Raw genomic sequence first — 16,344 nt, 5'->3', positions numbered from 1 at the left:
CGAAATACCCCCAGTTATCCAAGTTTCATGCAAATCCAACGGTATGCAGCCTAAATATCCACTTCCCGCTCGAGGCCGCCATTTTGACCGCCGCCATTTTGAAAAGGACTGAGTTTTCTGGAAAACCAATGCCAGAATCGTTTTTCTCATCTCGCAAAACCCTAGGATTCCGAGTTTCACACCAATCCGTCAATAAACAACGGAGATGCCAAATTTCTGCCATTTTGAACTTTGACCGGCCGCCATTTTGTCAAAAATGAACATTTTGACTTGCGGTTTGCGCCAAAAATTTTCTTTTTTTATTATCTTTCGAATGAGGTATCACAAAGGAGGGGTTGCCATTTGAAAAAAAAGTTAGCCCCCGCCCCCCTTAAGGGGGGCCGCCCCCCAAAATTTTGGGGGGACCAAAAAGTTGCTATCTTAGACCGAGGAACATTCCCAAAGTTTCAAACTTCTATCTCAATTTGGAAAAAAGATACAGGGGTGGTCAGAGACTTATGGATAACCCTGTATAATGCAAAGATCGTTCAGAACTTATGGTGTATTTGATATAATTTGAAAACTATACAAGACAGAAAAGATCCAATTATTTTTGCATATCAGTCATACTGTCAGGTTTAATTTCAGTCCAATTTAATTAAAATTGAATAAACGGGACACTCTAGGCATCAATTGATGCTGTCGTTGCTTTGCCTGTCTTCCTCAAGTAGGTGGTAACTGTTTTGAAAATAAAATTATCAAAACCTAAAAGAATTTGCATTTAATTGTCTACATGCACCAGCAAGCTAAACATGGATTACTTCAATCTGGAAATACATTTTCAAAATAGATACCCTTCATAGAGGATACACCTGCTTGCTGCGGAAGCATCAGTTTCAGTATTCTTCCTTCTGAATTCTGGATCAAGTTTTAAACCCATTAATGACAATGCTCTTAACTTTAATGTCTGTAAATATCCCACCTTGAGATTTCCCTTTTCTCATTGCCTTAAAAAAGAAATGATTTTCTATTGCTCCAAAACAAGTACAAAGAGCGCTCTAGGGGGCGGAGTGAAGAGCTTTCATCTACTCTCTCTGCTCGCTGAAGGGGTTGCTGAAAATGCCTTGCTGCTTTCCCCCTAGAAATGAAAAAGTGGCAGTCCATGCACAGCCTCGCTTTTTATCTGTAGGCATAGAAGGTTGCCAAGGAGGAGGTCCAGCAGTGCTCTCTCTTGAAGCAAATACCCTTGATGCTTACGATGCTTAAACTGGCTCGCTAATCCTCTATCCTCTTTCAATTGTTCAGCTGTCAAACCTTTCACCTTGCAACTTGCACATTGATGCACTAACAACCATTGCAAGGTCTTCTGTTTCTGCACGGACTTCTGAGTCGCTTTCCTTCCTTTATCACCGTATCCTGTCTGCATATCGTTCCGAAAGCTCCTGTTTTTCACTAATTTTTTTTTGCTCATCTCAACATCTTCATCTGCACATCCTGATCTACATAATTTTTCACCATGAAACTCACATGACCCAATGAATGGACCACTATTTCAATGAGTGCTACTACACAGCGAAAAGGAATCGTACCACTTTTAGGCCAGATCCTTGAGCCTATTATTTGTATGTGGTGTCATTTGCAAATCTAGATTTGTTTTCCTTTTTATCAATAGCATTTGTAGGCATTGTATTTCCTCTACCATGATTTCATGCATGTTTTTAGTCAAGCAACCAGTGCAAATGTATTTATTACTGACCTTTAAATCCAATGTGGAAGAAACTATAGGTGAAAACCATAGAAGAAGAAATTCGATTTTCAAAGGATTGGTTGATTCAAAAATAAAAGTCAATATACTGTTAAACTTCAAAAATCTAAGTTTTTGTAATTATTTAAGTTTTGATCAATCTGAGGGGGAACCTATTTTCTGAAAGACCCTCATAGCATGACTTTGATAAACTCTTTTCTGCCAAAAAACGAAGAAATAACTGAGAGATGAGCAAGAAAGTTAATTGCAGAATCCTGTGAAGGCCGTCCTGACCAAGCAGCATTTAGCGAAAAAAGCAGATTTGACAAAATCATGTTCAAAGCTCTCCGTTAATTGTATATGTATAGTAGGGTGTTGTGTAAAGCAAGTAGCATCACCACTAGTAAGAGCAACCCTAGTGAAATGAAGAAGGGTCGATTCATCAGCCAATCATTAAGAAGATATGTGTCATATTAGGGCTATTTATCACATGCCAATTTACTTTTCCTGTCCTAGCTCAGCCTTATCCCCCCACAATGCACAGCGGCACCGTACGATGGATGCTATAAGCTTCCATTTGTCTAATTTTTCAATGAACTTGGGCTCTAACTGAAGTTAAGAGTATGGTTAATTTACAGGTATATTTTAGATCCTTTTTATCTTTGGTTGTCTTCGATTAAGATTGAAACATTTCTGGATGACCAGCATAAGTTCTGTTTGTAGTTGAGAGTATAAATAAGCTACACATTTTTGAAGACGCACTCTGCTGTGCTCTTGACTGTGTACAGAATGTTAAAAAAATTTAATTCTGAACTGCATCTCCATATTGCTCTCAATTTTTCCGTAATCAGACTAATGTAACCAGGATCAATCTAACTGCATTGAATGTTGCCTAGTTTTCTCTCATATTCTACGAATTTAGCAGAAAATTAAGCAGAATTGGAACTTGAAATTTTGTGAGGATATGCTTTATAATCTATAGTAAAGAGCGACGCCAAGAATGGCACAATTTGGGCCAGCGGGGATTTTTCTGAAACCGGGCCCAAACGATACCTTATGATACCCTAAAACTCTGGTTAAAATTTTAGCTCGAGTATACGCACGGTTTTTGAGAAATGAGGGGGCAAAGTTGCCAAATCGCCATCATTCTGGACAGCATTTCTACAGCAAAAAGACGGGGAAAATGGACGAAAAAGTTACACCTTTGATGGGTTTCGGCTGTAAATGTTCTCATTGGGCCCCCAAACATTTAACCGTGTTCAGTTTCAAAAATTTTGGTCGCACAGTGGTCCAAAATGGGGAGAAATCGTTGACAAATCAGGATTCTTTGTCAAATTTTCAGAAATGGAAGTAAAATTGTCGGTCTGCTGCAGTTTTCATGGCTAACAATGTTCTTATCGGTCATCAATGCATGAAATTGTGTTCAGCTTCACAAATTTACATCGCACAGTGGTCAAAAATGGGGGAATTAGTGGATAAATTAAGATCCTCTGTCAAACTTTTTAAAAATGGAGTGAAACTGTTGGTCCCCAGTAAGGCTTAGATCCCGGAAAAATTCATGTTCTTAATTTTTTTAATTATTACCACATGTCAGACCGTATTGTTTGTAGAACGTTGTTATAGAATAGACTTTGTAGCATTAACTCAATAAAATATGCAAACTTTCAGAAATTTACAAAAAGAAGGAAAAATGGAGAGAGGAAATTAAAAAAAGATTTAAATAGTCAAAAAAAGAATTTAAAGAATTTTTCCGGGATCTAAAGTCTACTGGGGACCAACAGTTTCACTCCATTTTTAAAAAGTTAGACAGAGGATCTTAATTTATCCACTAATTCCCCCATTTTTGACCACTGTGCGATGTAAATTTGTGAAGCTGAACACAATTTCATGCATTGATGACCGATAAGAACATTGTTAGCCATGAAAACTGCAGCAGACCGACAATTTTACTTCCATTTCTGAAAATTTGACAAAGAATCCTGATTTGTCAACGATTTCTCCCCATTTTGGACCACTGTGCGACCAAAATTTTTGAAACTGAACAAGGTTAAGTGTTTGGGGGCCCAATGAGAACATTTACAGCCGAAACCCATCAAAGGTGTAACTTTTTCGTCCATTTTCCCCGTCTTTTTGCTGTAGAAATGCTGTCCAGAATGATGGCGATTTGGCAACTTTGCCCCCTCATTTCTCAAAAACCGTGCGTATACTCGAGCTAAAATTTTAACCAGAGTTTTAGGGTATCATAAGTTATCGTTTGGGCCCGGTTTCAGAAAAATCCCTGCTGGCCCAAATTGTGCCAAAAAACGGTCGTTTTTGGCGTCGCTCTTTCCAGGAACCTCAAAGGCACTGAGTAGTTTATTTCTCTGATATGAAAATACATAGAACATGGGTAAAAATTAGGCAACGTTAAATGCTAGTCGGACTACATTTTGCAATTAGGGTCTACATTATTTAACTCATCTGTAAAATCAATTTTGTGCACAGGGAAAGTAATGGTACATATGTTGTTTCTAAACTGAGTTAAAAATGATAGTGCCGAATCGCAAAATACAGTTCAATCAAGAAACATTACTAACTCACACTATTATGCACACGGAAATTTATTACTTGAAATTCGTCAGAGTTTCTTGTTAATTAGTTGCTGTTTGGATAATTTGTTGCAGAGGTCAAGTAAAATTAGCAGACTTTGGATTAGCTCGGTTGTATAATGCTGAGGATCGACAAAGGCCATACACAAATAAGGTAATCACCCTCTGGTATCGACCCCCAGAATTACTGCTTGGAGAGAAGCGATATGGACCAGCAGTTGATGTTTGGTCCTGTGGTTGCATATTAGGTGAATTGTTCCTCAAGAGACCGCTTTTTCAGGTATGTAACCTGTTTGTTGAATAAATCCCCTTGGCCCGTTTCCTTGTCAATTTCTATTGTTTACTTGACAACCTTAGCGGCCTTAACCTCCAAGGTCATGGTAATACTCCGGTAAAACTTTCATATGTTGGCCTTTGATTTAGCAATTATTTTAATGTCTTGATAGTTGTTGGGGATCCTATTGAAATACCTATACCAATGAAGATTGTGCACTCCCTCCCCAGGGCTAAAGCTCATGCATCAGGTTTGAGATCAGACCAAACACAGGCACTAGTAGCTCATGAGATATCTTTATTTATTCATCTCCATTTTTACAATTAAAATATCAACAAAGGAAGAAATGAAAAAAGGCACAATAACAGGGTGTTCAGTGATCGGGAAAGCACATCTAGTCTGGGAGAGTGGAAGGAGAGAAAACGCTTAACCGGAGAGTAAGGAACTCCCGGTTTGTAGTGAATTATCCCCCAGAAATTCAAGCTCCTTCTAATTCGAACTCATACTTCATGCCAAACTATGTTCATTTTTGTGTTTCTTTTGAAAAAGTCGCGAGGGAAAGTCAGAGAGACAGAAAACCCAAGAGTCAGGGAAAACCTGGAAAGTCAGGGAGAAGAGATACAAAATTTTCCTTGACACTTTGAAGAAGAATAACAAAAAAACGCCTAGAAATGGTGAAATTTCATTTTTTTTTTTTATTTGGACGATGACAATATTTTATTTACCCGTGAGCGGAGCAAGAAAGTAAAAATAGCTATTATAAGGGCTAAGCTGTTAAGTGTAGCCATTATGGGGCCAGGAAGGGGCCTAGAGACTTAAGAATTTAAAATGATATCATGTGCCCCTTAGTAGTACTACCATAAGTAGTACCTATAAATTGATATTTGATTTTTGACCCATTATTGATTTTTATTTTTATTTTATCAACATTTTCAAGTTAAATGAAAGTATACATTTTCATAATTACTATTAAATTTACTCAATTTAAATTTTAATGAAGAAGTTTAAACTTACAATTAAATTTAAAATTTAAATTCTTTGCCGTTCAAAATCTGAAGTTGAAATAAACCCGAATGGTTTGGTACTCACTGATTCAATATCTCTAGGAACTTTTAATAAGTCTTAGAATTATTTAATTCCTGGATTTTATTCGTCTTAGAGTGGCTCATTATTGTTGATCTATTTTCTCAGGCAAGTGAGGAAATGATGCTTCTAGATATCATTTCTCGCCTGTGCGGCACGCCAACTCCTGCTGTCTGGCCATCAGTGATCAAACTTCCTTTGTGGCACATGTTAAAACCGAAGAAAATTCATATGAGAAGACTCAAGGAAGAGTTTTCATTCATGCCCTCATCGGCTCTAGATTTATTGGACAAAATGTTGGAGATAGACCCTGAGCATAGATTCTCAGTCGACCAATGTCTTAAATCAACATGGCTCAAAGATGTAGATCCTACTACGTAAGTTTTCAATTTTTTGTGATGCTGAGACCATTTCTTATTTTCTTACCCCTTCATTTGACAAAAAAAAAGGAGCACTTAAATATTATTATTTAAACTTTCCTATTTCTTTACTTACTAATAGTTATCAAAGAAATTCCTTCTATTAAAATATATCTTTCTAAATATATTTCTGTTTAAATATATTTAAGTGCTGATTTATCAGTATAGCACTTAAATATTATCAAAAACATTCTATCTCTCTACTTACTAATGTATACAAATACTGTATGCTTCTAATGGAACAGCACAGATTACAGCAATTAATCAATAAATTATTGCAAAAATAATTTAATCGAATTACTATCAAGAGTGATAGAATATATTATCCCTTCTCCAAAAGGATACATTTTGATTGAAGGAGTTAAGTAATCATGTGACCTACTGGTTTAAACACTGAGCTTAGTGAATAACCTGACATCACAAGTGACTGACTGGAAAGAATCCTAAGCACGATGGGGGGAGGGGGGGTTACCTCAATAGCTCCAGGTACATTTGATCACATACAATGAATCTATATTAGATCGACATTAAGTTTGTTATTAACATATAACCATGAAATTAGCAGATTCCCTTGTGTAGGAGTTGAGATATTTCCGCTTGAACACGTAGACTATTCTCTGGATGGTGGAGGTTAATGAGTGCTCCCTATGCCTTTTCTTGCCCATGAAGATCACTTCGGCCTATGGAGGAGGTATTGATCAAACCTCCCTCCCCTCTCAGAGTAGCCATGACCTTGTATTGTTTTCACCCATTCCATATGGACGCTTGGGCGGGCTAGTTTGAGTAGTGAGATAGTGCGTTATGGAGTCCTCTGCCTTTCACACTTATTTCTTTTAATGAGCACAACATGTGGTGTGACGCGATGCCATTCATTTCTTAGATAAGGTAGTCAACTGATCTCTCTTTGAAAGCCAGCTGTTTGAATCTGAAAGACATGGAGTTGCTTAAGCAGAATCAACATATGCAGTGAGAAGGAGAGGGTACAATCTTTGCACTGGCAGGACTGGCTAGAACTAATAACCTCTTGCTTAGTGCGGAATAAGACTGCCTTCAAGAAAATTAATTTGGCTCCAATAAAAAACCGACATCGTTTTGTTTAATTTGTTTTTAAAAAAAGGATTTCTCTTTATGGACTAAATAATGGCACAAAACAGCCTGAAAATCAAATCGCGGGATTTTCTCCTCAAGGATTTTGAAGTAGGTAAATTCAGATGATTTTTCATGAAAATTTCAATCTGCCTGTTAGAGAAAGTCAGCCTGAATACTTTTCACATTGAGTTTTGTAGAGTAGTTAAGTCTCTAAAACCGCTTTCTCCGTTTTAAGTTGTTGTAAGTTGGCACCTCTCTGAGGTGCTTTTCATTTTAAATTGCTTTTTTACTAACACCAGTAATTTTCTTGAAATGACTACATAGGATGCCTGTCCCTCAGTTACCAACATGGCAAGACTGTCATGAGTTATGGAGCAAAAAAAGGAGGCGACAGATACGGGAGCAAGAAACAAACATCAACAATGGTGGGAAAGCAACTTTATTGAAACATAAGTCGTTCGAAGAGTACTCTGGGTCTACAGATGGCGGGTAAGTCTAAAATTATTATCGTTTGCAAGAGATGAATATTAAAGGTTGAGATTGTTCAAAGTTAAAGTAGCAAATGATAAAGTTGCATGTTTTAGAATTTCATTTTTTTATTTTACTAAATTATTTTGTTTTCCTGCTAGTTTTATTAAGTTCTAGTGCTAAAAATACCAAGTTTACTACTAAAGGTTCAAAATGAGCTATTGATTTTTTACCAAGCTTTCTATAGTCAAAATGGGAAATTTCGACTGATTTTGTTGGGCTTCAAACTACTAAAATCAATACTTTTGAAAATTTGTTCTCATAATTTTTTGAGGTGTGTCAGTTATGCCACTACTCTTCAACAACAAATAATTTCCTAACCTCTGTCTTGACTGAAGGTAGACCCCGTTTCAAGCAGGTTTATTTTTTTCATTTGCTTGAGTAGGTGCTATCTACTATCCTTGCTGGCACTTAAAAAGGTAAACTTATTTGAACCGAAGTTTAAGAGGGGTGACCCCTAAACCTTGAGAAGGTTAAGGGATAAAAGTTGCCTAATTTATCTCCCGAAGAGTGGGTACACTTAAGCAGGAAGGGAAAAGTTCAGTGAATTGATGTAAGTAAGTGCAACGTTTTATTTTCTTGATCGTAAATGAGGGTTTAGGAAGTAACGAGTTTTCTTTGTCATTTTAATCACCTTACGAGGTCCGTCCGGAAAGTATCCGACCTTGTTGATTATCTTGCCATCAACGGTTGATAATTTCGTTTTTCCTAAAAAAGAAGAAGTTAAGGAGAGTGGGGTGGGAAGAGTTTGTGAAGGGATCATCACAGGGGACGCGTCTTTGGTCTATGGGTACGACCCTGAAGCAAAAGTACAATCGCCAGTTTAGATCGCACCTGAGAGACCTCGCCCGTAGAAAGCGCGGAAGAGTGGCAGCAATGTGAAGACAATGTCGACTGTTTTATTCGATCATGAAGGTGTCGTCCATCATGAATACACTCCCCAAGGCCCCTTAAGGTATTTAAAGTTTCTCAGGAGCTCTCTTTATTGATAGCAGAGCATTGGGGAGTGTATTCATGATGGACAACACCTGCATGATCGAAGAAAATAGTCAACATTGTCTTCACAATGCTACGACTCTTCCGAGCTCTCTACGGGCGAGGTCTCCCAGGTGCGATCTAAACTGGCGATTGTACTTTTGTCTCATGGTCGACCCAAGACGCATCCCCTTTGATGATCTCCTCACCAACTCTTCCCACCCCACTCTTCTTAACTTCCTCTTTTTTGGGAAAAACAAAATCCGACGATCACAGCAGAATAGCACGCACTAATCGGCGATTTACCAATGACTGATCCAACGTGTGATAATCCGGCTGTGCACCTGCACTCAAGAGAGTCTCTGCAAAGATATTCCCAAGCCCCAACCGTCCTATCAACCGTTGATGGCGAGATAATCAGCAAGGTCGGATACTTTCCGGACAGACCTCGTACATCACTGGAATTTTCGGTGGTTGATAATTTCTGTTGTAAAGCAATCTGTTATAAAGATGATAAAGTGAATTTCCAAACCAGCAACTTTGCCCAGGTATCAAAGCAGAAACTTTTATGGCCCCACATAGAAACTTCCTTGGAAAAGCGTCCATAGAAGGGGAAGTTTCTTCCAGATGTCAGTCTTATATCTTAACCAGGGTGCATAGCAAATAGGATTGGGGAAAACCAAGAATCGAGGATCTGAAGCGGGAAATTTTGAAAATTTGGTCGAAAACCTCGAGTTTCGTCGAAGAACTCGGTTTCGGTCGAGAAACTTGAGTTTCGTTGAAAAAGTCGAGTTTTGTAAAGAAACTCAGGTTTAGTCAAAAAACGTGAGTCTCGTCAAAAACATGGATTTGGAAACGAGGTAAACATGCATTAGGACGAGGCAATCTGACAAAAATGTAGTATCCTTGCATAAAAATGGAAAACTCAAATTAATGGAAGTAACCAGAGATCTGGTCGAGTTGATAGACTGGGTTAATTTTAACTGGATGGTTAATTGTACTAAGAGGGAACTCTGATTAATACCTCATGTGTATTTTTCTGAACCGAAAATCTGATGCACGCACAGACTAGTTACTTTGAAATTTTTCTCGTTCAACGCAACCTATAGTTTTTGGTCCGACATTTTCCCCAAGTTTCCGACATCCATTCCCGTTGAGCACCTCTAAACTTTCCTAAATATACATCAAATTAAGTGCACCCCAACCTAATGAAACGAGGGTAATTATGAACAATTTCCTACAGCTTCTAATCCATGTAACCCTGAATTTGCCTCTTAACTTTCTAAATTTTGCATCCTTTCAAAGTTATCGTTTATGTATTATTTCTTCATAACCATGCCATGCTTTATTTGCCTACAAACGGTATGTTTGATCTGAAAGTCTCTTCCTCTTCCTTTATTAAGAAGAAACAACTCTCTTGCTTATTTTTGCAGTACATTTTCCTCTGTTGGGCAGGAGGCTGTCTAGCTTTTTATGCTTTTTCCTTTCCTTTTTCGGGACAGTAGTACCCTAATTTCTAGCATGGGCCCATGCAAATTAAAAGGAGCCACTGCTGTAACCCGCTTTGCCTCATTTGAAATGTGCTTTTTGAGATCAAAAGAGGCAGTGTCTCTTGAATTTGAAAGACCCAACATCGTAGATTAGAGTAATTCCTGTCTGTCTGACACAATCTGTTTCCTAAGATAATTCAGACGCAGAGGATTAACCCTCTCTCAGGAATGTGTCTTGTTGTTTTCATAGTTTTCATGTGGATGATTACTCATCAGTTTGTGACTTTAGTTCTTCCAGAACGTTAAAGATGGAGGCCGGAGGATTCCTCGGTGGCCCAGATGATTCAAACCAACAGATGCATACATCTCCTCTAACCCCTTTACATTTACGCAAAATCAGCAATCCTAAAACTCCTCCCCTTTTTAATCATCAACCACCATTGGATGACGAATTTGCTGCAGCTCTTTATCGCCAGTTGTCTGTAATTTCTCAAGCACTGCTCAATAAGCAACCTGTGACCATTCGTCAGTTAATGGCGCTTCGTAAAGATCAAGAGGTGTGCTTTTACTTTTTTATAAATTTCGTTTTAGCATTTAATTATACCATATAGGAATGTAAAATTTTGTCTATGATTGCTAATCATAAGTTTGGAATAGAAAAAACATCACCAACCATCCAAAAATCTTTTTTATTCTGGGAATAAATAATAGTTCGATAGTGCCAAATTCAGTGATTTAGGGGTATGAGGTGGAATTTTGAAGCAAAATTTTGACAGTTTTGCCATTGAGACTGCAAACATGAGGTGCGTTGTCATGATGGAACAAGATTTTCTTCTTGGCCAAATAGGTTCTTGTTTCTTTTTTTTTCATCTTTCAGTTTATCTCAGTAAAGCTGCTTTAAACAACGCTGTGTTTACAACTCATCAATTTCTCTTTCACTAATGAAGATAACACCACGGAAATTTCAAAAACTGGTTAAAACGTTTCCCACCTGTTATACAGTTTTTGCTTTGTTGAGCATTTTATTGCTGTATTTCACTCATTTTTTCAATTGCTCTTTCAATGCTATAAATAGAATCTCATGTGAGATATTTTAGACCAGCACGCACGTCTTATCTACATGGTGTTGTAAAAGCTTTAAACTTGCTTTAGTGTCGACTTACTGCATTTTTACGAAGAGCAAAGGTGGTAAAGTGCACCTGTGAACAGACACAGGTTGACGCTTCTTTATCGTGTTTCCGTTCCTCTATCAACTAGTGCTGCCCTCATCTTGCATGCAGAGAAATGTCCAAATCTTTAACCTAACCCAACCGAACTGAAGATTGCAGAAGTTTGAAAGTGTTTCATTCTGTAAACCACTAAAAATAAGTTCGAACCATCTTTAAGTAAACCGACATGAAGCATAAGTAAAAATAAAATTAACCACTAGGTTTTTACAGACTGTTATTCTGCTTGTGATTGACTGACTATTAGGACAAGTTTGAGTATTTTCTTCTTAAAGATTCTAGAAGTGTGCATAACTTTCTCTGCCTGAAAATCACTGAAAATAAGTTTAAACCTTCTTCTCACGGAATTTAATGAAGTACAAGGACGAAAGATCTGAAATAGATTGCAAGGAATAGCCTTGGGAGCACATGACTTAATTAATAGTTTTAGTAATTGTTTTCATTATGAATTCCACAGGTTTGTTGGAGATTTTCATTCTAAAAACCATTAAAGATAAGTTATCACACCGCAGCCTGTCCCACAAATAGCCTCACCATTAAGTAAAAAACTGCAGTAGTAAATTAAGGAAGGCCACTTCCAGCCCTCTTTAAAAACCATCTGAACCAATTTTTAGAGTAGATGCATCCAGACGCAAAGTATTTTTGTAATTTAATCATTTTTACTCCCACAACAGTGCACGTAATTTTTTTGGTTTAAAAATATGTCTAATTTTATAACAAGGCCAAAAAAAAGAAAGAAACGAAAAAATGTTTTATTTTTTCAGAATATGATTTTATGTAATTATTCTGCTCCATTTCAATGAAACAGGTAAAAATTCTCTAAAATCGTTTTGAGTGGGTCTATCCCAGCAATTTTTAACATTTGTAGGGTTATTTTTTCAGGTTCTTACTCGTAGTTTGAGAAAGGTTGACATTCCAAAAGAACAATCTAGGGTTTCCAGCGCTCCAGAAAACTTGGACAGTCAGAGAATGTCAAAGATTCACAGCCACCTGTAAAAGTTAGGGACTTTTTTGGAAAAATTGGGCAATTTCGCATAGAGCATAACAGCTTAGCAACTTCACCTGATGTCATTCGAGAGAGCGCTAACAACTCCAGGGTACCTTTTTCCTCATCTGAATTGCCACAAGTAGAGGTTGTGTCCATAGTTTGGAAAAATCAGCATAAATAAAAGAAAAATAATCCAGTTGGAGGTTCTGATCGAGGGTTAGAGAATAGTCAGAGAATTCGGAAATTTAGGAGTGGGGGAAAAGTAAAGAAAGTCAGGGAATGGGAAAATGAAGCAATCGTGGAAACCATGTAACTGGTGAACTCACCTGTCGATCAATCAATTGAATTTTCAGTCAATTCTGAAATTGAATCGTCTCTCAATGGACCCATTGGACCAACTGGATTGTCTGTTGATCAAGCAAGCAAATCTGTCATTTGGCCAGTCAAATAGTCCGTCTATTGAACAGGTCAATTAACCAGCCAAATTTTCATCTTTCTATCAACCGGTCTACATTTCCGTCAGTCTACCAGTCGAACCTTCTTTCTTTCAACCAGTTGAATAACCTGTCGAATGGTCAATTGTGAGACAATTTGACTGGTCTTTTGACAATAGATAACGTTTGTTGGTCAACAGTCAATTCCACTTGTCATTCAACCAGCCAAATCGTCTTTCAACTGACCAGTCGAATCATCTGTTGACCAGCCAGGCAAATGGACTGTTGATTATCTAGGCGAGATCGACCACTTCAATCATCTATCGATAGACCAGTAGAACGGTCCAAAGATTATTCAGTCGAATCTTCTGTCTTTCGACAAGTCCATTCTTTTGTCTATTGCTCAGTCAAATCTCCTGCCCATCATTGTTAATACCAAGTTGATAATTCTGTTGATCAGTAAATCAAATTTTCAGTTAAATGAAGAGTCTTCAGTCAAGCCACCAATTGAATCATCAGTGATTTGACCAGTTAATATGTCCGTCAGTTGACCAATTGAATCTTCTGTCGATTAACCAGTCATATCTTCTGTCAATTAACCAGTCAAATCTTCTGTCGATTAACCAGTCAAATCTTCTTTCAGTCAACCAGTACCTTGACCAGTCAAGTCGTCTGTGGATCGACCAGTCGAATCCTCTGTCAATCGACCAGTCTATTCTACTGATGGATCAACAGACGATGCAACTGGTCAATTGATAGTCGATTTCACTGGACCATTGAAGTCAGGGTGGCTGAATAATCTACAGAAGATACGACTGATCAATCACGGCCTATTCAGCCTGTTGATTGTTAGTTCATTGCATTAGTCGATCTGACTGTTCGATCGCCAGACGATTTAACTGGCTGATTCAAAGTCGATTTTGAAACAGTAGATTAGACTGGTCGATCGACAGTCAGTTTGGCAGATTTTTGACAGTTGATGCGACTGGTCCATTGGTAGACATTCGGCTCAGTGATCGACTACTTGCCCACATGATGTAGCAAAACAAACTTCGCATCTCTCTCCCTACAGTTGAATGTTCTTTTTCTAAATTTTGTAAATAAGTCTACTTGCACTGTTTTAGTAGGAAATGATTTTCTACTTGGAAATTGTCTTCATATCTCTAGGGAGGGATGAATTTTAATCAGTCCCTTCCATCCTAATTTTTTTCTGGCACCTTAATCTTTAGCATCAATTTACTTTGAGAGACTCCCTAATCAACTCTAAAAAACCTGTCATACATCCTTCCTAAAACCAATTGAGAGATTTTTTCATTCAAAATTTACTCTTGTTTTGTTACAGCAACTTGACCCAAAAGCAAGGAGCCTTGTAGATATGCTGCACTCAGAATTACAAAAAGCCGCACTGTCCAATAAGTCATCCAGTAAATTTGACCAAAATAATCAGGTGTTTTATCCGCAAGGTCAGCACTGAATTGCTTCTCTTTATCCGCTATGATACTGTAATACTTCCTAATGGTGAAGGAGTGATGAATGTTCCTTTGGAAGAGATTACCTTTATCTCTATCTCTTTCATCTTCTCTCTTAACAATCACAAAAGGTAAAAAAATCAAACAAAATGCTGTGCACTCGCATCTCTCCTCTAGTTCAACAATGTGCCCTTGATGAGATACATAACTTTCTTATTCTTTGATGTCTGTTCTACTTCAGATTCTGCCAAATATTTATGCGTCAGCCTGTGATCAGGCATTCTTTTTAGCCTGGATGAAATACTTTTACAAAAATGTCACATCAATTTAGATAGTTATGAATTTTTTTTTCTTCTCTCTTACAGAGTGTGGATTTGGTAGAGGGAAATTTAATGCACATGCCGTCTACACTGGAGAGAATGCCTCATCCGCCAGCTCCTCTAGAGTAAATTACACAAGCCTTGCTTCTGAAGCGGTTCGATCTACTTTATCTGCCTTATTAAAATGTTTTAATTTACCTGCTCCCATTCCAAATCATTCTGGGTCAGTCTACTAATTGTCTGTTATCTTTGGTTGTTTATGTCTTAGATCTGTTTCTTCCAGTTTGTTCAAAGTTACTTTATTGACCTCCACATTAAGTATGACCAGTAAATACTTGGCATTCAATTACATCTCACTACAAGGGGCATCCATGAAATAATCCTCTCTATTTTTGAACCTCTAAAGGGGAGGCTACGGATTGTCCCTCTCAGAATGGGTTCAAATTCGGCAGAGAGGTAGAATAGGTTAATATAAGAAACCGTATTATTTTTAGGTGCTAATGCCCAGCCATTTTTGAGTTATAAATTTTCGAAGTTGCCGTTTTTTCGTGTCAGCAACGCGCTCAAGTTGAGCCTACTGTGCGCGCACCTTTTAATGCGATCCGAGTGACTCTCAAGTCCTGTGAGGCCGTTGGCCAAGCGGCAGCGCGCTCGCCCATGGTGCCGCAGGTCTGGGGTTTAATGCTTCTTCCGAAACTTTAATTTTTACAATTGATTATTTTGTTTTTTAATTGCTTAATCAGAACAAATTGTAAGTCACCTTGTGAACGTTATGATCCTAATTATTTTTTATGTATTTTTTATTTATTTTTATTTTTTTATGATTGTTTCACAAAATCGGAAAAAAATATAATTAGTATCATAACGTTTACAAGGTCACTTACAATTTGCTCTCATAAAGCGATTAAAAAACAAAAGAATCAATCGTAAAAATTAAATTTTCGGAACAAGCATCAAATCCCAAACTCGCGGCGCCGTAGGCGAGCGCGCTTCTACTTGGCCAACAACTTCACATTATCCGAAGATTCTCGGATCGCATTAAAAGGTGCGCGCACAGTAGGCTCAACTTGAGCGCGTTGCTGACACGAAAAAACGGTAACTTCAAAAATGCATTACTTAAAAATAGCTGGGCATTGGCACCTAAAAAAAAAAATATGGTTTCTTATATTAACCTATTCTACCTCTCTGCCAAATTTGAACCTGATCGGAGGGGGACAATTGGTAGCCTCCCCTTGTAAATAGGAAGGTAAATTGAAACAATGAATATGCATAATCACAGCTTTCAGGATAAGCCCAACTTTTTGAAAATTAATTGCGGTATTTGCAAGAAAATTCCCTTTGACTGAAGCAACCTTTTGTTGGGACAAGCCTACCTCCCAGTGCTTTAGTAAATCACAACAAAGTTTCCCTCAGGATAACGAGTGCTTGAAGTCAGATATTTGAACAATTTTCATCCTCATAATCCCAGCTTTAATTTGATGTATCAGTTTCTTATATTCAATCAACCAGTTCCTGAGAAAGTAACATCTCATGAAAACCTCTCTATCGCAGCCTGTGATTATAGTTAAATATGACGTCGGATTGCATGCTCAGTAAATTTTTAATTTCGCTCTAAAAATTGCAGCAAAGATCTGCATCTGCAGGTTTTTGAAAAAAATCTGGTTTGCTTGCTGATCGGTGATCAAAAGCGTCAAATGAATGCTTTAAAGTAAACCTGAGAATATGAGGTTCTGAATAA

General features: G+C 37.7%; 1 protein-coding gene across 2 annotated transcripts in view; it reads left to right on the top strand.

The window, feature by feature from the left end:
• The window catches only part of LOC109042077 (uncharacterized), a 65,708-nt gene extending 50,817 nt beyond the window's left edge, over nt 1-14,891 (top strand). Inside the window, exons 8-13 of one of the 2 annotated variants that reach the window (XM_019058638.2) lie at nt 4,387-4,591; nt 5,777-6,045; nt 7,501-7,665; nt 10,459-10,726; nt 14,160-14,280; nt 14,652-14,891. In XM_019058638.2, coding sequence (XP_018914183.2) covers nt 4,387-4,591; nt 5,777-6,045; nt 7,501-7,665; nt 10,459-10,726; nt 14,160-14,280; nt 14,652-14,842 — 1,219 coding nt within the window. In that variant the 3' untranslated portion in view covers nt 14,843-14,891. The remainder of the gene's footprint in view (nt 1-4,386; nt 4,592-5,776; nt 6,046-7,500; nt 7,666-10,458; nt 10,727-14,159; nt 14,281-14,651) is intronic. The other variant, XR_002010043.2, reaches the window with a different exon arrangement.
• The last annotated feature ends 1,453 nt before the right edge of the window (nt 14,892-16,344 follow it).

Source organism: Bemisia tabaci, chromosome 2 (genome assembly GCF_918797505.1).
Source record: "Bemisia tabaci chromosome 2, PGI_BMITA_v3".
Taxonomy (NCBI): domain Eukaryota; kingdom Metazoa; phylum Arthropoda; class Insecta; order Hemiptera; family Aleyrodidae; genus Bemisia; species Bemisia tabaci.
This window is presented reverse-complemented; position numbering and strand designations above follow the sequence as displayed.